The sequence below is a fragment of the Leucopleurus acutus genome, assembly GCF_964270905.1.
Source record: "Leucopleurus acutus genome assembly, chromosome: 19".
Lineage (NCBI taxonomy): Eukaryota > Metazoa > Chordata > Mammalia > Artiodactyla > Delphinidae > Leucopleurus > Leucopleurus acutus.
This window is the reverse complement of record NC_139161.1, coordinates 20612965-20637376: the sequence shown is the minus strand read 5'-3', so window position 1 is coordinate 20637376 and position 24412 is coordinate 20612965. Positions and strand designations below refer to the sequence as shown.

The following is a 24412-nucleotide window of genomic DNA, read 5'->3' as shown; positions in this document are numbered from 1 at the left end:
GCAAACATGGGAGGAAAAACCACCTCTGTGAAGCTGAGAGTTGAAGGGGTAGGGCAAGCCTTACCCCCTCCCCAGCTCAGCAAGAGGACCAGATTGTTGAGGAAATGACTGGTGACAGTGAATAGAAAAAGCCTATACTGGAGGAGGGTGACATTTGAAAGAGGAGGCAGTGGATCAGGTAATGATGTTAGAAATGAGCCTGCAAGGGAGGTAATGGGGAAGCATACCTCCAAAAGGATTAAAAACACAGGATGATTGAAGTTAAAAGGACCTCAGGGGTAACCGTGCACAATGCTCAAATTTTAAGGTTGAGGCAGCTCTGCCACCTAGAGCGGTGGCGATTTGTTCAAGGTCACACAGTGAGTTACTGGCAGAGAAGGGACCCGAACTCAAAACAAACTCTAAACCTCCTGGGGTTTGGTATTTAGACTTTCCCCCCGACTTCTAAGGTGCAGGCGGCTCGCCGATAAGCCCTTCTCCATCCCCGTGGTGCATCTCCCCCAACCCTGCAATTCTTCCAGCAAGGGAAGGCTATTTTCTAAATGACATCTCTTCCAAAATATGTCACCAAGTACCACTCCCGCCGGAGACGCCTGGAGTGGGGCGGGCAAGTGCGGGCGGGGCGGGGGCAGAGGCGGCCGAGGGGCGGCTGGCCGGGGTCCCGGGGCGCGGCGGGGGACGGGAGGCGGGGGCCGGCGGCGGCGGCGGCGGCGGCGGCGGCGGCGTCTAGGCGGCCTGCAGGGAGCAGCCGAGAGCCTGCCGGGCGCGCAGAGCCCGAGCCCCAGCCAGAGTGGGGCGGGGGAGGGAGGAGCTAAGAGCGGCCGCCGCCTCTGCCGGAGGAGCCGCGGGGCCGCCACACTCGCCCCCCGCCCCCCCGCGCTCACTCGCACTCACACCCGGGCGCAGGAGGCGGGCGGCCCGGGCCCCACCGGCCCCCCATGGACGCCCCCGGCACGGGGCGCTGAGACCCCCGCGTCGCTGCCCAGCCCGGTCCAGCGCGCCACGCCGAGGTAAGGGGGAGGGAGCGAGGGGGCATTAATATGCAAATGCATCGCGATTGATTATGCAAAGCCGCGGGGCTCTCTGGCCAGCTCCCAGGTGGGCTGGGGGCGCCCGAGGGGTACCCGCTGCCAGCCTCAGCTTTCCCGGACGCCCCGGTGACCCTGTCACTGGCCGGGAGCTTGCAACTTACTCCCTGGGGAAGAGAGGCGTTGCTGGGAGGTCGGTGGGCCCCGGGGTTCGCCGGCGGAGATGGCGTCCGGGCCTCCCCCTCGAGGGCCCGCCCGGCCTCTGTCCGGCCCGTCCGCTGCGCATTCCCGGGCTCGGCCCCGCTGCCGGCCGCCGGAGCTCCCCCGCCCGCCGCGCCGCGGTTTGTTTACGGTGCGCCGGAGGCCTGCCCCCCCAGCTCCCACCCCTAGCCTCCCAGGCCGAGGCCGAGTGGCCTTTGCAAAGCTGCCTCCAGCTGCGGAGGGCGGTAGGAGTGGGGTGGGGGGTGGGCTTGCACTGGCCCCGGGAGGAGGAAGTCCCCCCCCCTTCACCCGCCTCCCCAATTGAACATGGCTCTCTGGTTGCAACACTCCTAATTGCAAAAACGCGACTGGTTGGGGGGGGGGGGTGTGTGCGGGGCGGGGGGGGTGTATCTGAGGGTTCCTAGATGATTAAGGGAGTTGCAAGCTAGGGCGGTTAGGGAAGAGAGGGAGGAATGGACCCGTGTTGTGTGTGCCACCCGTTTCCCTCCCCTTGCAACGTGTCTCTGGTGCCCCTTCTCTGCCTGGGGCCTTCCCTAGTCCAGTGTGAAGGAAAAGCCTGCCGGGTGGGGGATGATAGGGGCAATGGAGAGAGCCACGCGTTTCCAGGGGTGGAGGTTGCAGAAGGAAAGTCAGTGAGATGGGAGCCCACCTCTCAGTGCTGGCTCTGGCCCCAGGAGGGGGAAGGGATGAAGGGGGCTGTTGTCCAAGATGAGGGGGGAAGCAAACGTGACATGCAGACACACAGATGTGCCCACATAGACAGCCACATGCACACCCAGGGACACCCAGGCGGATTCAAGGACAGGAGCTGCTGGACACACCCACATGGGGACAAGGGAAGAGGCTGGCTGCCACTGCACAGGGGAGCTCAGAGGGGTGAGACACACCCACAGGAGACCAAGAGCAGGGAGACCAACCCATGCACATACCCATGCACAGGGTCACATGGAGATGCTGTCACACACAACAAGGAGGAGTCGCTGTCACCCACACAGAAAAAGTCACTATCGCACGCTTGCATGAACACAGAGCAATTGCACACAGCCGTACATTACAAAAGACCCTGTCACTCACAGGCACACACGTGCTCGCATGAGCCCAGTCACACAGGCATCATCTCCTTGCCGTATCAGTCGCTGTCACTCAGTCAAACGCAAATGCAGTTACACATCAACACACGGATACACAACTTAGCAACAAGTATTTTCCTGGACTCTTACTGTGGCTCTCTGAGGTTCTGTATACCACCAAACCCCTGCTCCCATAACGGTGTAAGGCATGCATTCACGATAACATTTTCCACCTCTTTCGCTTGTCATCCCCCCCCTCCCCTAGATGGTGAGCTCCTTGAGACCTGGGAGAATCTCTGGAATTGCTCTGGATCTCACCCAGAGCCTAGCATAGGAAGTGCTCTGTAAATACTTGTTAATTGATTGACTGTGGGAACTCCGGACACAGGTACACTCATTTGCACACAGTCCCAGGGCCTCAGGTGCAGAAGGCACTTACAAGGCTCCGGCCCACACAGTCACAGGTCTACAACTCTGGATGCGCACGGTGTAGCTGTGCAGTCAGGCACACCCCTAGATGGACATACAGTCATAGACTTTTCTCCTCAAGCTTCCTCCTGTCTTCTTTTTTGAGGTTCTTTTTTTTTGAGGGACAGAGAAATTAGAGCAAAGAGAGTAGGGGGTAGGGGAGTTCTAGAGGGCCGAGTCATGGACCCGAAGCAGTGCTCAGTGACTTCAGGAGCTGAGATGATCCTGGTTGCTGGGGGGAGGGGGTCTTGGGGAAACCTGGCTCCTAGGAAGCAGCCTTTATCCCCACCCCAAAAGCAAATAAGGAACCTAGCTGCCCCTGCTGGGGTTGTTTGAGCCATTCCTGGGGATGCTCACGGGCCCCCAGCTGAGTTCCTGCCTCCCACCGTGAGTCTGGCCCCTTTACCCACCTCTGCCCTCCTGTCTAAACTTGGAAGCCTGCCGTAGGAGGCAGTATGTTGGTGAGTGTCTGGGTGAGTGATGTGTATTTTTGACTTGGAATTTCGCTCCAACGCTCTGTCTCTGCTGTGTCTCCTCCCTCCTCGCTTCTCTGCTAGTCTGTAACTCTCACCTGTCCCTGACCCCGTCGACCCCTGTTCTGGTCTCCGTTTCTGCCGCAGCCTCCTTGCTCAGAGCTGGGAACTGGTGGTGAGGTTCTTCATTCTTCTCCAGTTGTTCATTCTCAAACCCCGCCCCGCCCTGCCTCTGGGGTCAGCGGGAGGTTGGGGTGGGGGGCAGGGGGCTCAGCTGGCTGCTCAGGACATCCTGCGCTTCCTCAGTACTGCAGCTGCGGCCAGCGAGTTTGGGAGGCTGGGAGTGGGGGGGAGAAGGAAAGGGGGTCGGCCACTGCCCATGCTGATCTCTCAGGCTGGCAGGCTCAGCCAGGGGACACCAGCTGGGTGGAAGGCCTGGGTGTGCAGGCCATGGCTAGCTAGCTCCCAAACAGGCCGGTGAGGGGGCTCCCTCCACACTGACCCGCTGGAAGATAATTGCCCCCGGGGGCAGTGGCAGGAGTTGGCAGGACCCGGCTGAGCTGGGTCTTTGGCAGGACTCACAGTGGCCTTTCTCCACACCCCTGGCAGCTGAGACCCACCTCAGAGATGCCCAACAGCTGTGTCTGCTTTGCCCAGCCTCAGAGCCTGGTTCTGAGGGTACAGCTGCCCAGACTTCGTGAGGCCCTCTCCCATGCGCTGGCCCTCCAGCCCAGAGTGGCAAGTCTTCCGGAGAGGGAGTTTGAGCAGGGGACATCTACCATTTCTGGCCATGCTCCCCTCTAGCTGTGGCCCAGACCATGGATGAGGAGGCACTGGTAGGGATTCTACCATAGAGAATCCATGGCTGCTACTGAAAGGGAAACTGAGGCTGGGTCACAGGGAACACATAGCTGGATGAAAGAACAAGATATTGTTCCTCTAGCAGGTGATATGCTGTAATGGTTAAAAACAGGGAGATATATATATATATATATATATATACACACATATATATAGGAACTAGATCGCCTGGGTTTGAATCCCAGCCCTGCCACTTGTAGGCTGTATACTCCTGGGCAAGCGATTTAACCTCTCACTTGCCTTGTCTGTGAATTGAGGAGGATCATACCTACCTCATTCAGCTTTTTGAGGATTAGAGGAGTCAGAATACATAAAATGCTTTAACAAGTGCCTGGTGCCTAACAAGCACTGTATGTGTTAGCTGTTACAACGAGGAAGTCTGTAGGTCACTTCTTGGAGAAGCTCGGTGGAGAATTGGATCTCCTAGACATCACAGGAATGGGATGGGGATGGGGGGTGGTAGGGATAGTGGGTCCCTAATCTCCAGTCTCCTCAGCCTCCACGTCCCCTCTCTCTCCCGCATGAGTTTGTGCAGGCTGGAGCCCCTCTGCCTTGCCCTCCTCTGATCACCTTTTAGCTGCTTCTTAAAAGGAGCTCTTGACATCTCAGCCTGGACACACCTCCCCAGTTAGGGGCAAATGCATGAATGTTTGGGCATCACTGCATCTCTGGTTAGGACAAGTCTGAGCACTGGGAATGGGGGAGAGAAAAAACAAGGAAAGCAGGCTCTCTCCATACCCCCGCTCCTTTCTTATGAGTAGAGTACGGCACCCTTCCTCTCTCCTGGGGACCCAGCATCTCAGCTACCTGCCATTGATCAATCAACCAGGACCCAGCCCGGGCTGACAGATTCCCCACCCCTGCATGGAGGGGGCATTAGTGTGGAGGACGGTGGCAGTGAATAAGGAGGGTGTTAGGCGTGGCACCTCGAGATCCAGGGTCTGTCCTGGGTTGCCACCTTTCCTCTGCATCTGGTGATAAGACTCCTCTCTCCCCCCAAATCCCTTTTATGCAGCTCCCCCAGGACAGTGGTGGGGATATGCCTTGTGGTGGGCCACTGGGGAGCCTCTGGAGTAGGGAGCTCATCTCAACCCTGGTTCTCATGGCTCTAAAGGTGCTTGGGGGACTTTTGTGCCTCTTGGGGAGGGAGGCGAGCGTGACCATGGCGGGAAGAGCGCGGGCTGGGAGTTAGGAGGCTGGGTTTTCACCATTTGCCAGTTTCTGACTCTGGGCCTAGGTTTTCATAATCTGGAGACAATGATGCCCACCTCACGCAGAGTGAGGGTAAATAACATAACGTGGGGTGACACCTGTGGTCAGTCGGTATTGCATCCTGGCACTGGCACGGCAAACAACGCCTGTGGATTCTCCTCTCTTCCCAAGGCCTGGAACGCTCCAGGGTGCGGATACACACGCTGCTTGGAACCAGAGACAGTTCTCCGTCTCTCACAGAGGCATCTGGGGCTGCTGGAGGGAGGGGAGCATGTGGTTTTCAGGCATATGGTGTCGCCTGCCTTCCTGGCAGGCCAGGGCTGGGGCACCAAAGGGGACCTCCCGCTTGCATGCCATTGTGTGAGGTGGTCCAGAGGGAGGGGTCAGAAGTTCTCTGGGTAGACAAGGGGAGCAAGATGGAACTTATTGGTGCCCAGAAAATGCTATCCTTGGTCCCCTGCTTTGGAGGTGGGCACCCAGCACTGGGGACTGGGGTTAAAGGTTAGGGCCAAAGGCACAGCCACACCTCCAGCAGTGGCAGAGCAGCGTGATTGGCCCCAGCCCCCAGCCCTCTTCCTCCTCTCTTACTCTTGTAAGGAAGAGATGAGCTCTTGGCTCCTAGAGCCTTAGCTGCCTGTTTCATTTTCTCTTTTACCCAGGCGCGTGGGGCGTGGGCGAGGGAAGGGGAATGGGACCTGAGGCTTTGGTGGCTATCAGCGTCTTTGTACACATCAGTGAGTGGGTGTGTTGTGCGTGCAATCCATGTATGCGTGTTTTGGGCATGTGTGGGCTGGGGAGGGCTCTGAATATCTGCTGGAATGGGGTACCCAGAGCCCGAGGCTCTGCGCATGCGGGGTGAGTGTGTGTGTCTGCACGTGTCCGTGTGTGTGCGGGAGACTCAGCTGCATTTACTTGCTCTCGCCTGCTCTCTCTCCCTCGTATGCGCTCCCCTCCCTCCCTTCTCCCTCTCTCCCTCTCTCCCTCCCTCCCTCCCCCTCTCCCTCTCTCCCTCTCTCCCTCTCTCCCTCTCCCTCTCTCTCTCTCTCTCTCTCTCTCTCTCTCTCTCTTTCTGTCTCTCTCTCTCTCTCTCTCTCTCTCACACACACACACACACACACACACAATTTTCAATCTCTCTCTCTCTCTCCCCATTCCCTCCCTCCCTCTCCTGGCTTCTCTCTCCCCGCTTCTCTCTTCGTCCCTCTCCCCCACCTCCCCTCCTCAGCCAGTTCTGCTTGGGTGGGGGCTATCTTCCGCCTCTCTGGGGTGCCTGGGAGAACATCCCTGCTTTTCTTTTCCCATCCACTGTTCCCTTCCCTCCTGGGCGTGCTCCCCAGGGCTTGCAGACTCCTCTCTGCAGCCTCCTCCTTGGAAGAGGGGAGTGGGGAAGGGAGGACCCCAAGCCCTGTGCCCCTGATGCCATCTGCACTGAGCGCCTTGGCTCTGTGACATTCATGCCTCCAGCCTTCAGCTGCCCCACCTCCCAGCTCCGATTACCCGCTGGCTGCTGGGGGGAGGGCAGGGAGAGTATGCCCAGCTTGTGGGTGCTCCTAACTCTGCCTTCTTGGCTATTTGGATCTCCCCCTCCATTTCTGGGGGGAACTGGGGCAGGGGGCACGAAGTTCTGTGGGTTGACAGGGAAGGGGCTGAGCTCTTGAGCATGGATGTGGGCACAACCATCGTCAGTAGGCGTGGGGGGGGATGGAGGTGAACCCTAGACTTGGGCGCCCACCTTAATGCCTGACTGGAGCTGGCCTGGGGTGGGAGGAGGGACAGGAGAGCAGCAGGTGGGTGAGGTTATGGTGGGGTTGGGCGGGAAGCACAGTCTTTGATGTTAATACTGGGCATCTGGCCCAAGTCAAGGCTACTGTTTATGTCTTTCTGTCTGTGACCTGCAGGGGGGAATTTCCTGTTATATTCTTTTGGAGGAGAAGATCCTTTTGTTTAAGTAACCTATCTCCCCCTTATATTATATCCCCCAACCCCATCTCCCATTCTCTAGCCTCCAAGGCCCCACAGTGGCTAGGAGATCAGACTTAAGGGTCACTGCCCTTAAGCTCCAGAATCCCATCTCATGGGGGCCCAGCCAGAGCCCACCAAAGAGTGCTGCCTCAGCCCCTGCCCACCCACGCTCCCCCCCGCCGCGCTTGCCAAGCTGGTGCCTCTGTCTGTGTACTCCTCTGCCATGTCACACCTGCCAAATAGTACCTCCCTTCCCGCCTTCACTCCTCCTCTCTCTGCTGGCACTAGGGTAACAGCAGGTTGGGTGGGGCAGTCCCCTTCAGTCCATACCTGAGAATAGAACGGGGGGATCTGGGAGAGGAGGAAGAGGTCCCAGCCCTGAGAGGCATCTACTCCTCAACCTGCGTGCCTGTGTTGCTGCCGCAGCCTCCACCATCTCCAGACTCCCGGGGCTGTTGGTGTTTGTGGCTGTCCATGGGAGCCCACGCTGGCACAGGCGGCAGTGTCTGCACACAGATGCCTGTGTTTGCCTGTGCATGCCCGTGTGTGTGTGTGTGTGTGTGTGTGTGTGTGTGTGTGTGTTTGGGCTACAGTGGCCACCTGGCCACCCTTCTTGGCCCCCATGGTGTGGAGTCAGGGCGTCAGTGCCAGATAATTTGGAGTGGGGGAGAAGTACCTCCCCCCACCCTAGCAGCAGGCAAAGGGGAAGGGGAGAGGGAGGTGTGAATCTCCCCACAGCACTATTAATAGCCCACATGCCAGGCCACCAAGAACCAGCTGTCACCGTGGAAACCATTTCTCTTCTCCCCTCCCCCCAGCCTCCATGAAGCACCCCCCACCCATCTTTCTTTGTTACCTTTCTGCCTTTGTCTCCCCTTCCCTTCTCTGTCCTCTTTTCTCCCTCACCCTTCTCTCTCCACTCCCATCTCCTTGCTGCCTTTCTTCCTCTCCCTTGGCTTCATTGTCATCCCTGCCTCTGCCCCCACCCCTGCCCATCTCTTTGTTCTTGCCTCTCCTCATCCTTCTCCCCCTCTTCCCCCATCGTCCCTTTCACCTCTCTGCTTCTTCTCTTTCTCCCATTTTCTCAGCCCCCCTCTCTCTATGTGAGTCTTTCCCTCTGTGGTTGGCAAGGAGGAGGGCTGGGCTTTCCGTAGAGCATTAAGGACAAAGTTCACGGGCCCTGACAGGTGGGGCCAAAGCCAAGAGCAGACACTCAGGAGAGTGGTGGGTACAGAATTGGGGGCTGGATTCTGGGGCAGAGAGTCCCCTCTGGCAGCCCTAGGAGTCCTTCCGGGGAGTCCCTTGGGTCCACAGGACTGCGGAGTGGGACAGTCCAGCAGCAGGAACATGGCATGGTGCCCATGGATGCCGCATTGGCCTCTTGTCTCAGTCCCCCCATTGCAGAAGCACTTAAGCTTAATGAAATGCTTCCCCCTCCGCGGGCACCTTGCCCACACTGCCACCAGGCATCTCTTATCTGACAAAGAGGGAGTGGGTGGCCAGGCCAGCCAACAGGTGGGCCTTGCCTGCCGGCTGTCCGGCCTAGTCTCAGAGCCCCATAGCTCCAGCCCTCTGCCTCTTGGGGGGATGCTGATCCTCTTCCTCTGCAGGGGATGTGCCAGGCTGGCACTAGGGGAATTGAGGAGGACTCCAGGAGGAGGGGAGAGAGGCTGCCCTTCAGCATGGGTATCTCTGCCCCGCCCCCCTGCCCCACTGACTTTTTTCTGCCCACAGCTAACACAGGCTCATGTGCTATGTGCCTCCCCGCATGCGGGCCCTCTGCCTGCCCTGTCGCCTCAGAGGCCCAGGTATGTCCCCAGAGAGATGACAAGGACTCCCCAGGGGTTCCAGCCTCCTGCTAGGTGCCAGGCAAGGGTGCCCTAAGCAGTGAGGGCAGGACCTTGCTTCCCTGCCCACTACCAGGGGCTCAGTGGAGCCTGGGTGGCATCAGGCACCGTTCGGCTCAGCATAGAGGTGAGGCAGAGTGGGGGCCTCCTCCCTCCACCCCCTGCAGCAGGCACGTGCAAGCCCTTGGCAGTGCCCAGCCACATTTGGAGTTAAGGCCAGGCTGGGTCGGGGGAACGGAAAATAAACATGGTGGCTTAGGTTGGCACTGCCCCAGGTGTGCCCTGTAGCAACTGGCGGTAGCAGAAGTCAGGGGGAGGGGTCTTCCAGAGCTGTGGCCTGGGGCAGGAGCTGCCCATGCCATGTGCTGCCACCGGTGCTCCCTGCCTGGTCTGGCCCGTAGCCGCTGATACCCATTCCCACACACCCCGGTTCCCTTCACCTGCCTCCAGGGCCTGCTCGCGCGGCTGCCCCTCTCTCAGCATGCCCACTCCTGTGCCTGCCTCCTCCCCTCCCCGGGGGCACTCGGGCCTCAGGCTGGCGAGTGGATTTTTCCAGCTTCTGTAAACAAGTGGTGGCAGTATGCCAGGTGGGCAGGAGACGGGCGGGGGCAGCACCGCAGCCAGGGTGTGCCAAGCACCGAGGCACAGTCTTGGGGGGCGGGGGAGACAGGGAGACATCCAGACCCAGAGAGAGAGAGAGAGAGAGACATTCAGATGCAGACAGACAGACCAAAGGAAGCTTCACTGGGCACAGATAGAAGTGGAAACAGAGGCGACAGAAAATAGCCCTCTATTGTCCAGCCCAAGGCCCACGCCTGTCTCGGCCCCCAGCCCCTCACTGCTCTGGCTGAGAGCAGCAGGCCCCTATGCCCAGGCTCTGGGCATCCCCACCCACTCCTTCTCCCCCCATCTCCACCCCTTAGGGCTGGCTACGCCATTATAAATTTATAACAGGAATTTCTCCGCAAGCCAAGAAAAACTTGACCTACTTTCTTGACGGCTCCCTGGGCTAAGGCTCCCTGCTCGCACCCCTCCACCCCATGTCTCCTGTCCAGCCCCCAGTGCCCAGTTCTGGTCTGCGGGGGCATCGAAAGCAGAGTAGGCCACCCTTCTGTACTACTGCCCTGCTCCCCAGGATGGGGACTTGTCTGAGTGCAGAGGCCCTGTCCCATGGTCCAGCCCGGTCCTACCCTGCCCAATGGCCTGACTTATCTCTCCTTTCCCCTCCCACCCTGGCTCCTTATCAGTTCCTAGGGGTGGGGCCGGGGGGGCCCAGGGGCAACGACTCTGGTGCAGCAGCCACTCGATGGAGGCTGTGTGCGGAGAGCTGCACCTTTTGTCCCCTCTCACGTGCCCACACCTGCCTTGTGTGTGCAGACACGGAGCCTCGGGTCTGCAGGCTGGGGTCAGCGGAGCAGCATGGGGGGAATGGTTGGCCCAGGTGGGCACTGCCCTGGACCCCAGATAGCAGGACAAGGCAAGCATTGGAGGCAGGCTGCTCACTAGCTGTGCCAACTCGAGTGAATGGTCGGGCTTTCTGAGGCTTTATTTCCTCACCTGTGCAGCTCTGATACCAGAGGGCCTATATTCTCTATTCCATTAACGCGGGTTAGTTTCCTTTCCCCTCCTCTTGCCATCCTGGTGGGTGGCAGCTCAGCTAAACCGACTGGGAAGTCTGGTCCTCAGACTGGGAAGTGTGATTAGGGACCTCGTATGGGAAGCTCCTTGGGGGGCCGGGACTGAGGAGTCGTAACTGAGCCAGCAGCCGGGGGGGGGGGTGGGGGGGGGTGGTCTCCCTACTATTTGCACTGCCCCTCTCCGTGAAGGCACCCACGTGGGCATTCAGGATCCCTGCATGCTGCCCCCACAAACCATACTTCCTTCACCAGTACCCCCATGCCTGGGCTGAAGCTGCCCATCTCTGGTGGCCTCTTGCCCTGTAATACTGATGAGTTTTAGGGAAACTGGGGGGTGGTAACAATAGCTGATGTTTAATAGACGCCTATTAAGGGCTAGGCACTTGACTGTGAGGACTGAGACGAGGTACGTGGGTGACCTCATTCTTTCCCTCCATCCCTTTCCATGTCTGGGGAGCAGGATGTGGCTCTCCAGCCTTGCCTGCTGTCTGTTAATCTGAAGGGTTGTCCTGGTGCCTGCCCTCCATGACTACCACCATCTCGTTACGAGCCCCCAAATGTTGGCACCAAAGGAATCCTATTCACCCAGCCCCACCATGGCGCCGCCTTATCCCTGCCTCTTTCCTCTCTCTGCAGGGACCTCCGGACAGGACAAGATTCCGAAGCTACTCCCCCAGCCCAGGACCCCCCCACAGACCCGGCTTCCCCCACAACCCCACTATCTGCCACTCCCTGGCCCCTCTCACCGCCCGCCCCCCTTGGGGCGCAGGGCATGGTGTGAAAGGCCAAGTGCTGAGGCGGGCACCATGGGTGCTGGGCCCTAGGGCCTGGGTGGCGGGGGGTGGGCGGCCTGTGGGCGTGCCGGGGGGGCCAGTGTGCCCACCCCAGTCTCTTGGCGTGCTGGAGGGCATCCTGGATGGAATTAAAGTGAATGGAACAGAAGCCAAGCAAGGTGGAGTGTGGGTCAGACCCAGAGGAGAACAGGTAATGGGTCTGGCAACTAGGTCGTGCCAACTCCTAGGCAACAGGAAGGGTCACCTGGCTGGGCCCGAGAGAGTAGAGCTTGGGCCTTTTAAGCACCTCTGGGGGGATGGGCATGAGGCCAACAAGCCTGCTGCCTACCTTTGCCCAGGAGATGAGGTCATGTTCCCATGCGGCAGGGAATTAGGCACCTCAATGGAAAGATGCCCATTTTGAAAGGGGGAGGTGATGCAGAGCAGAGTAATTACAGGCAGCAGGCACGTGGCCCCTCCCTTGACAGTGCTGGGAGTCTCCAATGCCCCCCAGTGTCCCCTCAGCCACCCTCACCTGAGCATGTGGAATCCAAGCCTTGCCATTTCCCTCCTCTCCCTACCAGGTTGTTCACTTCTGACCACCAGCGTGTTGTCCAGAAGCCATGGTGCATGTGACATGACATTTCAGGGCACATGCACCAGTAGCTGTTGGTCACAGCTCACGCTTATATTTGGAACCTATTGGGAGCCTCACAAGCTCTTCCTTGTTCATGGGCAAGGGCGGGCATTGCCATGGGGCTCCTCCCAGGAAGTGAAAGTGAATGCCAGCTATGAAGGTTTTGCTCCCACGTGGAGGAGGCATCAGCCCTGCACACGCAACTAGGGATGGGTTACCTACTATCTGCATTGTGCTTCAGGAGCCCAGAGGGTCTCTGCCTCTCCCATCAGCTCCAAGTGGCACAGAGCTCAGTCTCAGTTGGCGTGGTGCCCTGGGAGCTGGGTACAGCCTGTGCCTATGGCCAGGGAGAGGGTGGGGGAGGGGGTGCTCTGGGGAGTAGTGTGGCCGTTGCCTAGGAGACCAGATCCTGAGCCAGGAGGCCGGAGGCCTGGCCCAGCAAAGCCCTGGGGCCCAAGACTGGGTCCCTGGAGGGGTAGAGGAAGTGGATGGGGCTGGCAGCTGGGTAGGGCAATGCGGGTATCCCCCCAACCCAATCCCCACCCCAGGGAGCTCTGAAAAAGATTTAGCCTATCATTGCATAGCTCTCACTTACAGCCTCTGTACCTCCCTGCCCAGACTTCTGTGGATCTGGGAAAGTCTGCTGCTAACTCTGAGAAAGGCGGGAATGCCAGTTCCTGGTCCCCCAGGACTGCAGCCCCTCCCCTGTCTGCCTCCCCTCCCCCATGTCCCTGCGCCACCTTGTGGCTGTCCCTGGGACTGCACCCAGAGGCTGTGAGTCTAGTTAATTGCTGAAGACTGCCAGCTCGACTGGGGCCTAGGTGGCCGGGGAGTTCCCCCCACACCCACCCCTCCAGAGGCAGGAGGGAGATCCGACCCTCGAACTGTTGTAGACATCAGACAGGGGTAATCCCCAGGGCGTGTGGAACACAGAGTTGTCTGTGGCTGTGACCCTGGCCAAGGTCACTGTGTCAGTGTGTTGGGAGCCGCATCAGGCCCCAGGCGGGTGGAGAGAGGGCGGAGGACCCTGCAACATGCCACACACAGGGTGGGTGTGGGAGGTTATACAATCCGTGCATGCATGTAGAAAGCTTATGTAACCTGTGTGTGCCGAGGTTATGTAACATGTATGTGGAGAGGCTGGCAACATATGTGTGCAGTGGCTGGGGGTTGCTAATACCGTACTTGGAGGGGCCCAGCATCCTTGTCCTGGCTCTGACTCCAGTCACAGTGTCACCAGGCACAAGTGGGGCCTAGGTTTGCTGCTCTGTTAAAGGGAGGCCCTGGACTGGGCAGCTCTGGGAGTCCCATCCTTTTCTCATATTCTTGGGTCTAGGTTCTAGTGGTCCACTGTGGTTATTTAATTTACTTTTATTTTAATTTTTGGCTGGTGTTGGGTCTTCGTTGCTGCACGTGGGCTTTCTCTAGTTGTGGCGAGCGGGGGTTACTGTTCGTCGCGGTGCGTGGATTTCTCATTGCGGTGGCTTCTCTTGTTGCAGAGCACGGGCTCTAGGCGCGCGGGCTTCAGTAGTTGTAGCACGCGGGCTCAGTAGTTGCGGCATGTGGGCTCAGTAGCTGTGGCAGACACGCGGGCTTCCGTAGTTGTGGCTCGCGGGCTCTAGAGCGCAGGCTCAGTAGTTGTGGTGCACGGGCTTAGTTGCTTCACAGCGTATGGGATCTTCCCGGACCAGGGCTCGAATCCGTGTCCCCTGCGTTGGCAGGCAGACTCCTAACCACTGCGCCACCAGGGAAGTCACACTGTGGTTATTTAGCGTGTGTGCATGACCTGGAAATCAAGTCACATGTTCACTGGGGGGAGGGGCATGGTATTATTAGGTGCCCGTCTAGAGGGTTGTGTAACATGTGGGCATATCCTAGAGGTCATATAACACATTTGAGAAAGACTTGAAAGTTGCATAGATATAGACAGTAGAGCCTGCTCTTGTTTACCGTGCCTGGGTTTATACTGAAGGCAGCATAGTTGTTCGTGTGTGCTGGTCTTATGTTGCACACATTTGTGTGTATTCTAAAGGTTATATAGCTTTAAGCATGTCCTGAAGATAGATTCTTTCTGCATATGTGTCATGTACTGAAGGCTTAAATATGTGGCTATCTTATAGATTATGGGCGTGCTCGTGTGTGTGTGTGTGTGTGTGTGTGTGTGTGTTGGGGCCCTAGAACATGCTTGTGCCCCAGCCAAGCCCTTTATCTCTCTCCCCAAAGCTTCCAGATAGCTGGACCCTTCTCAGTTTTGTCAGTTGACCTGGGGGTGGGAGGTAGGATGAGGACACAAGAAGGAGAGAGTCAGGCGTGGGGGATGACTTCAGCCTATGGAATGAGAAGGGGGGCTGCCCAAGGACTGCTCTCTGATTCGGCCCACTTTGCCCCCATCCAGTGCCAGGTCACCAGATGGAAAGCGAAAAAGAAAGAACGGCCAATGTTCCCTGAAAACCAGCATGTCAGGTGAGCCTGGCTGCGTGTGACCTTCCTTCCCACCCTCAACCCGACAGAACCAGGCCGGGACAATTCCAGGGACTGGGCCTATACCAGCAGTTCCTGTGTCCCACGGGGAGAGCCTCCTGGAGAGCGTGGGATGGACTTGTCTGGGGTGAGAGGGGTGGTGTGGGGCACGCTCCAGCCTTTGAGGATGGATTAGGTCAGGAAGGGCCTCTTCCCTTCCCCCATAACTCCCTTGCCCGAGGTCCCCAAGATGAGCTGCTCTGACATTTGCTTCTCCTTCTCCCATATCCCCTGCCCCTGGCATGCGGCAAGAGAAAAGTCCTGAATGGGGCAGTCAGAAGAACTGGATTCTCCATATTCTTAGGGAAAGGGATGGACAAGGTGACCTCTGATGTGTCTCCAGGATTATACCTGGAGACAGAGAACCCTTCAGGGAGGCTGGGCTAGGGGATGGGCCAGGAAGGAAAAGCTGGGGGATGGAGAAAGTATAGGAGCCTCTCTGCTGGGGACCCAAGCCATGCCTGCCTGCCTGCCTCCCTTCCTCCCTCCCAGGGTATATCCCTAGTTACCTGGACAAAGACGAGCAGTGTGTCGTGTGTGGGGACAAGGCAACCGGTTATCACTACCGCTGCATCACTTGTGAGGGCTGCAAGGTATGGACCAGCCAGCTCCTGCCCCTCCCCCACCACCTGAGCGCCACCCTCCCCCCCTGCCATCACATTCCCTTTAAGTCCCTCAGCACCTGGCACAACAGACAGCTCTATAAACATGTAAGCTAAAGCGCACCTGTTATATCCTCATTTCTCTTCTCTTATTCATTCATTTGTTCATTCATAATCCCTGCTCTGCCACTCATAGGTAAGATGCCTAATCTCTCTGAGCCTCAGTTTCTTCATCTATAAAATGGGGATAAACATACTACCTACTTCGTAGAGTTGCTAGAAGAATAAAATGAGATAACGCACATAGAGTACTTAAAACAGCGCCAAGTACAAAAGAAGCACTCAATACATGTCTGCTTTCATCCATCCATTCAGTGTATTAAGTGTGAGATGTGCAGTATATGTGCCTCCCTCACGGTGCTCACAGCCTACCAGAGAAAGACTGACATCAGTTAAACAGCATCAGTGTTTCTCAAAATGTAGTTCCTGGACCACCTGCAGTACTTGTTAAGTGCAGATCCCAAGGCCTCATCCCAACCCTACTCAATCAGAATGTTTCATGGCGGAATCTGCCTTGGATTGCTTCCACTGCACCTGAAAGGGTGAGAACCAGTGCTGGGGGGCGTGGCGGAGGCCAGAGAAGAGGATGGCAGAGTCTCCCTGGGCAGAGCGGGTCTCTGGCTTGAAGAGGCTTCATTAGATCTCACTTTGGACATTTCAGCCTACATGGTTTTCCCAGGATCATCACTTCCTGACAATGTAAGACCTTTCAAGAAACAGAAAGCTTTAAGCATGTGTCAAGGCTTCAAGTTGCTCTCTTTCCTGGTGTTGTCAATCAGACCAAGACCACCAGGGATATAGAGTCCCCTGGCAGTGTTCCTGCAAGCAATGCCAGCAGTGTAGTATAGAGCCAGGAACCTCACCCTCAAGGACATCTGAGTCCCAGCGGGGCATCCGGAAAGGACAGAGATGCCTTCCCACTCCTAGAGAGCCTGATGTTGTAGGTCTAGCGTGAGGCCCAAGAGTCTGTATTTTTGATGGCTACCCAAGGTGATTTTAATTGCACCTCAAAATCTGAGAGCTCAGACCTTGTGTCTTATACCTCAGGTCCAGCTCTGAGTGTCTGCTGCCCATTTAGCCATATGACTTTGAGCAAAGTGCTTAATCTCTCCAAGCTGCAGTTTCTTAGTCGGCAAAATGGAGGTAATAACAGTTCCTACCTCACGGGGTTGACATGAGCATTAAATGTGATGATACAGGAAAGAAAAGGCTTATAAGTGCCTGACACATAGTAAGTATGCAACAGACATTAGCTCTTCATATTATCACTGCCATCTTGAGGTTTTTCCTTTAAAGCAAAGACTAAACTCTGTATATAAAATTGAAAATATTCTCTTCATGCTAGTAGAGGTCATACCCAATGCCTTTTCTTAACTTTTTGACCCCCCCGCCCCCCATTTCGTGAATTCCACCTGCATGGGCAACAGGCAGCATGTATGAGAATGGTTTTGGGGCCAGTGTTGTTTTTAGAGTCGTTTAACAAGATGGAAAATCAGGTATTAATGGGTGTCCAAAGCGGCTATTCCTTCAAGCCTCTGAGCACCTCACACCATCCCAGGCTCAAATCTCCTAACTGCGGTCACCGTCCTTAACTCTGCCACCACCACTACCCGTGTACCCCGGCCCCTAGGCAGCTGGGGGGCTGAGGATGTGTATTTCTAAGTCCTGGCAGAGCCCAGTGATGCTGGGCTTGCTGTGTCGAGAGGATGCCAGGTTCCCTCACTAGTTCCCCAGCCCGCCGCCCCCCGCCCCCACCGCCAACCCCAGAGAACTGCACGGTTGATTCAGGAAGGGAGGGTTGTGATCACAACATGCTCCGTCTCCCTGCCCTCCCCCAACTCCAGGGCTTCTTTCGCCGCACAATCCAGAAGAACCTCCACCCCACCTACTCGTGCAAATATGACAGCTGTTGTGTCATTGACAAGATCACCCGCAATCAGTGCCAGCTGTGCCGCTTCAAGAAGTGCATCGCTGTGGGCATGGCCATGGACTGTAAGGGGATGGGTGGGGGAAGCGGGCCAGGCAGCTGTGGGGGGGGGGGGTGCGTTCAGACAGGGCAGCTCCCTTCCAGGTACCCACAGAGCAGAGGGACAGTCTGGGTCAGGCTGGTGGCAGAATGAATGTTCAGAATCTTGGTCCCTGCTGCCCTCGTCCCTGAAGAAAAGGAAACAGGATCCCTCTCTGGGCTCTGGGCATGGGCCCCAGTGCCTGCCTGCCTTTCACCACTCCAGGGCCTTAGAGTTGTTGGGTAGAAATAAGTCCTGAGTACCACCCCCCCCCAAGAGCACAGTGTCTCTGACTACTAGAGAAGGCACCCCACTTCTGGGTGAGAGAGGGCATTTTTCATTAGCTAGGGATTGGATGGTACAGTCTTCTAGTAACTACTGTCACCATAACCCTTTAGATCAGAACATGGTCTTCCTCTGGGTCAGCCCAAGTTGGAGTTGATGTGGTCTCAGTGATCATTCAGGATCCAGGTTGTGCCACCCGACTGCTAGGTGATTTGGGAAGTCACTTAGCCTCTCTTGGCCTACTGGGAAGCATAGTTTCTGAGTGGGTTACGGAGTGTGCCATGCAAAGGGCATCGTATCTGTCTGTTGTTGACAGTGGTTCTAGATGACTCGAAGCGGGTGGCCAAACGCAAGCTGATTGAGCAGAACCGGGAGCGGCGGCGGAAGGAGGAGATGATCCGATCACTGCAGCAGCGACCAGAGCCCACTCCCGAAGAGTGGGACCTGATCCACGTTGCCACGGAGGCCCATCGCAGCACAAATGCCCAGGGCAGCCATTGGAAACAGAGGCGGAAATTCCTGGTAAGGAGAGAGGGAGCACGGGGGAGCCGCAGCCAGGTAGCCAGGAGAGGAGAGTGAACTCAGAGTCTTGCCTCCTCTGGAAAGCCTTCTTAGTTTAGTCTGACCCAAGGCTGATAGTCTCCACGACTTGACAGTGCTGATTCGTACACCTGTGTGTGTGTCGCTGCTATCAGGGTCCTGCCTTTTCCATCTGACTGGGAGCTCCATGAGGGCAGGGCCTTGCCCTCCTCATCGAATTTCCAGTGAACGGAGGCGAGCTCTCCTCTTTTTCCCGCCCACAGTGACTGGGAGGAAGGGTGAGGACACAGTCATGTAACAGTATTTTGGGGGACCTCTTGGTTGCTGGGCATTGTTTTAGGCCCTGGCAAAACTGAGTGCCAGGAAAATGGCCAGCTTGGGAGGAGACGGGTAGTTGGTTGTGTATGGTGGGGAAGGCAGAAAACTCCTGGCGGAGTGTGTCCGCGTGCGGAACAGTACGCTGTTAGGAGCACTGACTCTGATCCCAAGCGCGTGTGTGCGTAACTTGTCGGGGGTCAGACTGCCCGGGTTCAAATCCTGGTTCTACCACTTACTAGCCACATGACCTTGGGCTTATTACTTAGCTGCAGTCTGTCTCAGTTTCCTCATCTGTGAAATGATGATAAGTATAACATCAACTAATGGTGGTAAGTCGTGGTGAGGATTAAATGAGATAGTGCGTGTAAAACACATGGCTTCATGCCTAGTTACGTGTTAAATATTCAGTAAATCTAGCTTCTATTGTTATGACATTACCTCTGCTGCTATTATGATCCTTGTGATTATTAGCCAACTTGGAGCTCTGATGCTGGTGTATTCTCTGCCCCAAGATGGGAGAAGCCTTAGACCTGGGTTGGGACACAGCTGTCCCCAGGTGCTAGGGGCCCCGCCTCCCCAAGCTGCCTTGGAGCTCCCCCTGGTGGGCAGGGAGCCTCTGTGAGAGGTTGAAAGGGGTCTGCAGCCCCAGCTGACCCCCATCTCTCCCTCTAGCCGGATGACATTGGCCAGTCACCCATCGTCTCCATGCCGGACGGAGACAAGGTGGACCTTGAGGCCTTCAGCGAGTTTACCAAGATCATCACCCCGGCCATCACCCGCGTGGTGGACTTTGCCAAAAAACTGCCCATGTTCTCTGAGGTGAGTGGCAGATGGGAGGAGAGACACGGTGCCACGCTGGAGGGAGACCTCGGGCTGCTCCCCAGATCACCCAGTCCCAGCTCGTGCTCATCTGAAGCTCTCTGGATGGGGAGCAATTCCTGTAGGTCAACACAGCCAACACACGCACGCACACACGCGCACACACACACGCACAGGGTGAGTTGATCCCTAAAGAACCAGCAGGCTCCACGGGCCCAGCCTCCCCAGCCCGTCCCTTCCTGTCTCCTCTGAAGTCTACGCAGCCATCCTGACTCTGGAAGTTCTCCTTACTTTAAAGAGCACTAACTCTGGGAACAGGCTGCCCTACTGGCTTGTGACCTTGGCCATGTGGCCTAACTCCCTATACCTCCCTTTGCTCATCTGCGGTGGGCATGGAGGTACTGACGGGACCTAACTCAGAGGCACAGTTGGGAGAGTTAATGAAACAGGGCAGATCCATCGCTCATTGCAAGGGAGCTGTTCAGAGCACACGTTCCTGGCCCGTGGTGACCTTGCGGCTCCCGGGGGGGCCCCCCCCGCTGGCGATGCTTACGGGGAGGGGCCTGCTGAGTGTCCCTGTGGTTCTGCAGCTGCCTTGCGAAGACCAGATCATCCTCCTGAAGGGGTGCTGCATGGAGATCATGTCCCTGCGGGCGGCTGTCCGCTATGACCCCGAGAGCGACACCCTGACACTGAGCGGGGAGATGGCTGTCAAGCGGGAGCAGCTCAAGAATGGCGGCCTGGGTGTCGTCTCCGATGCCATCTTTGAACTGGGCAAGTCACTCTCTGCCTTTAACTTGGATGACACGGAAGTGGCTCTGCTGCAGGCTGTGCTGCTAATGTCAACAGGTACCGAGGCCTGGCTGGGAGGGCTCGGGAGCTTCCAGGGACCCAGAGTTTGGCTGGGCCCTGGGCCTGTCACGCTCCTTCTTTAACCCCGTGGTCTCTCTGCTCCACAAAGCTACCTCTCTGTCCCCTGCTCTTTCACCCACCCCCACTCCGTTCTGATATCCAGGCCCATCTCTTACCTCCCAGTCCCTCCTCTACTCCTATCCTGGCTTCATTTTTTCTCTCTGCCCCCACCTGCTCTCTGTCTCTCCCAGACCCCTTTGTTCCCCATCCCCTACTCTGTTCCCATTCACCTTCTCTCCCCCATCCCTCCTCTGTCCTCAGTCCCCCTTTCTTGCCCCTAACTCCCTCTGTATTGCTCTCCCCACCCCATCTCTCTGTCCGCTAGTCCTGCCCTGTCTCCAGGTCTCCTCTCTTTCCAGGCCTACCTCTTGCCCTCTGTCCTCTTTACCTGCCCCTCCACCCCCCGTCCCCTCCCTCTGCCCTGCGGTTGCCCCTACACTTGCCCAGAACGTGCTTTTCTTCCCTCTCCCCCAGCCTCTCCGCCTCTGCCCGCCTCCGCCCACTCACCCGCCTGCCCCTCCTTCCCCGCAGACCGCTCGGGCCTGCTGTGTGTGGACAAGATCGAGAAGAGTCAGGAGGCGTACCTGCTGGCGTTCGAGCACTACGTCAACCACCGCAAACACAACATTCCGCATTTCTGGCCCAAGCTGCTGATGAAGGTGACTGACCTCCGCATGATCGGGGCCTGCCACGCCAGCCGCTTCCTCCACATGAAAGTCGAGTGCCCCACCGAACTCTTCCCCCCACTCTTCCTCGAGGTCTTTGAGGATCAGGAAGTCTAAAGCCTCAGGCGGCCAGAGGGTGTGCGGAGCTGGTGGGGAGGAGCCTGGAGAGAAGGGGCAGAGCTGGGGGCTGAGGGAGACCCCCACACCTCTTCTCTCCTCCCTCTCATCCTCGGATAGATTCAGCTCCCCACACACACACACACACACCCCGCATTGCCCCGTCCCTCCTCAGAACCTCCAGCCCTGGGGCAGGGCAAACAAATGAACTTGCTATGAAAAGGACAGTGTGGGAGGTGGGGGGAGGGGGGTCAGGGGGCGGGGGGGACCGTGTCCTGCAGTTCCCAGGACCCCGTCCTCCGAGAAGGTAGGAGAAGGGAGGGAGAGCTAAGAGGGGACAAGCCATCTTGACCGTAGGGGATGGAGGGATGGGGGAAGATGCCCTCAACTCACCCCCTGCACACATGCAAGAGAGAGCCCCCTGCCCAGTCTCTTGGCCTAGGTTCCCCCTCCAGGCTAAGGGCCTCTCTGCTTCCCCAGATGCCTGGGTGCAAAGAAAGGCTTGGCTTGGCCCCTCCCCTGGAGGTTAAAAATTACAGTCATTCTAACTGCACTTTGGAAACCAGGCACGGAGACAAGATAAATGAAGAAGTACTAGACAGAAGAAAAAAAGAGAAAAAAGAGAGAGCGAGCGATTGATAGAGAGATGATATTAAGTTATTAACTGAGGCTGGCCAGAGGGGAGGACCCCCCCCACCCCCAAGCACTTTGAGAGCTGCCCCTCCTCCCCCCACATCAGAGAGAACTGCCCCCCGCACCAGGTCCCCAGGGGTAGGGCTGCCGATCAGAGCTGTGAGTTAATACAACAGGGTCCTGGCCACCCCCCCTTGCCTTGCCCCTCCCTCTGTGCCCCTTTGGCACCCCCGCGCCAGTACTCCCTCTGCTCTCTGCCACTCGTGCCCGCTGAGTTCCATCTACCTCTCACGCTGGATGCCAACTGGCCCCTCACCAGCCTGCCCTGCTGCCCGCACAGCTCCCCTTTCAAGTGCCCAGCCCCAGGGGCCTCTCCCTGTGTCCCCCACCAGCTCCTTCCGCATCGTGGCACCCACACAGGAAAAACTGTGGCTCAAGGTCCCGCCCTCCTCACATCCTGCAGTATTAGCTACGATCCAGATGCTGCTGCCCTGGGGTGGGGGGGTGTGCGTGAGCTTCTCCGAGAGCCTCCACCCCCCTAGGCCCCTGTTTCCATCTGTCTGCTGGGCTCTCTCTAACCCCTGCCCTCCTCCTTTCCACTCCCACTCGATGCACTATCCCAGACTCCGGGCAGGCAGGCACCGGAATGGGGGTGCTTAGATAAGTGGCACTTAGTCGAAGCCCCGGGGGAGGGGGTGGTTGGTGCTCCTCCTGTTTTCTCTGAAGCTCTTTAGGCCAGCCGCCCCTGTGCCCCCGGAACCCCTTTCCCCTCTTCTTTTCTCTAATTCAGGGACTTTGGCTTGAGTCACCTCCCACCCTCCTGGTGAGGAGTGCTCTGTTGGTCTGCACTTGGGTGAGCTGCCCTCCTCCTCCCTTTGGCTATCGCCCACTCCGCAGGCGAGAGAGGGAGGGAGGAGGTAGCCCTCTGAGGGTGGGGGGAGGGGAGGGTGGGGGAGGGACGGAGCAGACCAGAGGGCCCTGGGCTCAGGGCTGCATGTCGGCAGGGATGGATGGGTGGACACAGATGCCCCCGGAAGCCATGGGGAATGGGGCAGGGGGCGGGGGGAGGGGTGCCAGGGCTTCCTGCGCTTTGCACTATTGGGGCAAAAATGTCTTAAGCAGTGGGGAACCTGCCACCCCACCCTGACCCTCAGCCTGCCACAGCCCCCTTCACACACACACACACACACACACACACACACACACACACACACACACACACACACACGGGAAGGCAATGCTATGCTGCCCATCAGGGCATGTCCTTCCCCCACTGTTCAGGTGTTCCGACAGGGCTGGAGGGCCTAGAAGAGCATCTGCTATCACCTGTGCATGTGCCTGCCCAGCCCCCCTTGGGTTCGTGGGCTGCCCGTGCTGTCCTTGTCCGTCTCTACCCTCTCGCTCTCCTGGGGTACTGATTCCTGTATTACTCCAGTCCCATGGATAAGCCCTCTTGTACCCTCCTCCCACCCCCTGGGGGCCCAGTGGAATTCCTGACCTGTCTGCAGTCTCTCTAGCCCTCCATCCCCACGTCCACCCCTCCGTTCCCGTTCTCAGCCATGCCCATGGTGGAGAAAAGGCCTCCAATACAGGCACTTGGGAATCCCCCTCCCCCTCCCCCCCAGTCATATGAGCTGTGATCCCCCACCCCTCCCCCCACTCTCAGTGACGTGGGGCGTATGTGTGTGTTTCTCTGCGTGAATGTGTGAGCAAGTACACGTGGTGGGGGAGGAGCCGGGGGTCTCAGGAGCACCACGCACCTGCTCTAGAGAGGCAGCTGTCCCAGTCCCTGCTTTGGAAGTGAGGGACGGGGCCCTCTCCTGGGGGCCATTGGTGCTAATGAGGGGGATGGCCTTGACGTGGGTGCTTAGCATGCCTACCCCAGTATTGGCCCGGGGCACTAGGGCAGGCAGAGTGGGGCAGCAGGTGCAGTGTTGGTGGGAGGAGGGTGCCAGGCCAGGACAAGGGGGTGCCAGAGCCATGACCACTACCCCACCCCCACCCCCCGCCTCTCCATCTCAGTATTCCCCCTCCCATCACTCATAACACACATACCTCATCCAGCCTCCTCCCTGCTCAGACTTGGGGAGGGTGGGGGTGGAGGAGCCCCTACCCCTTCCCCTGGTGGCGGGTCTACAGGGCTGGGAGAGGGCAGGGCGTGTGACACAGACACCGTCCATAAGGGGGACAGTAATTCCTGCCCTGGGAACTCCTGGGTGGGAGGAGGGGGACACTTCCTTGCAGGCGCTACTGAATGTATGAGAAGCTGGTGCTGGGGTGGGGGGAGGGGGGCTGTGGCCAGAAACAGGGAAGGAGGTAGGTCCCTTCCCCAGGGAGGGGTGGGGCCAGTAGGGGTGACTTGGGGGCTCCTACTCCTGCCCCACGTTGACAATCAGTATGTCTGTTTTGTGCGATTTTTCACCCCGTTGTGTTCTGGGTCAGGATTTTAAAGAAAGATATTTTTATGGTAATTGTTGCTCGTCTATTTTACTATATATTTATGTAATAAATATATGATGAAAATAATCCCCTTGGGCACCCCCCCCTTAGACTTGTGTGCTGTTTCCCTGTATCCTCCCATCTGCTGGCCAGAGGACCCACCCCACAAACTGACCAGGTGGAGAGGTGTGCCCCCAGCCTTGGCCACGCTTCCGCCCCGCCCCCCAGAACGAGCACACACCACAGAAGCCAGCTCAGCTGTGAACTACTGGATTTGAGACAGGAATAGAACAAATCGGGGGGCTA

The 24412-nt window shown here is 57.8% G+C and overlaps 1 protein-coding gene across 1 annotated transcript; it reads left to right on the top strand.

Moving 5' to 3' along the window:
* Positions 1-911: 911 nt before the first annotated feature.
* On the top strand, positions 912-21225 carry THRA (thyroid hormone receptor alpha). The gene is made up of 9 exons (XM_082860989.1): positions 912-1010; positions 11417-11764; positions 14586-14653; positions 15203-15303; positions 17217-17364; positions 17980-18185; positions 19194-19340; positions 19931-20189; positions 20784-21225. Exons 2-9 carry the CDS (start codon positions 11712-11714, stop codon positions 21032-21034), a joined length of 1233 nt encoding a protein of 410 aa, XP_082717115.1. The 5' UTR covers positions 912-1010; positions 11417-11711; the 3' UTR covers positions 21035-21225.
* Positions 21226-24412: the final 3187 nt, after the last annotated feature.

Bases quoted from the DNA above. Each gene is read 5' to 3' on its own strand.
- THRA (XM_082860989.1), top strand. From the start codon at position 11,712: ATGGAACAGAAGCCAAGCAAGGTGGAGTGTGGGTCAGACCCAGAGGAG. The intron at 11,765-14,585 runs GTAATGGGTCTG...GCCCCCATCCAG, and splicing joins TCAGACCCAGAGGAGAACAG to TGCCAGGTCACCAGATGGAA. The intron at 18,186-19,193 runs GTAAGGAGAGAG...CTCTCCCTCTAG, and splicing joins AACAGAGGCGGAAATTCCTG to CCGGATGACATTGGCCAGTC.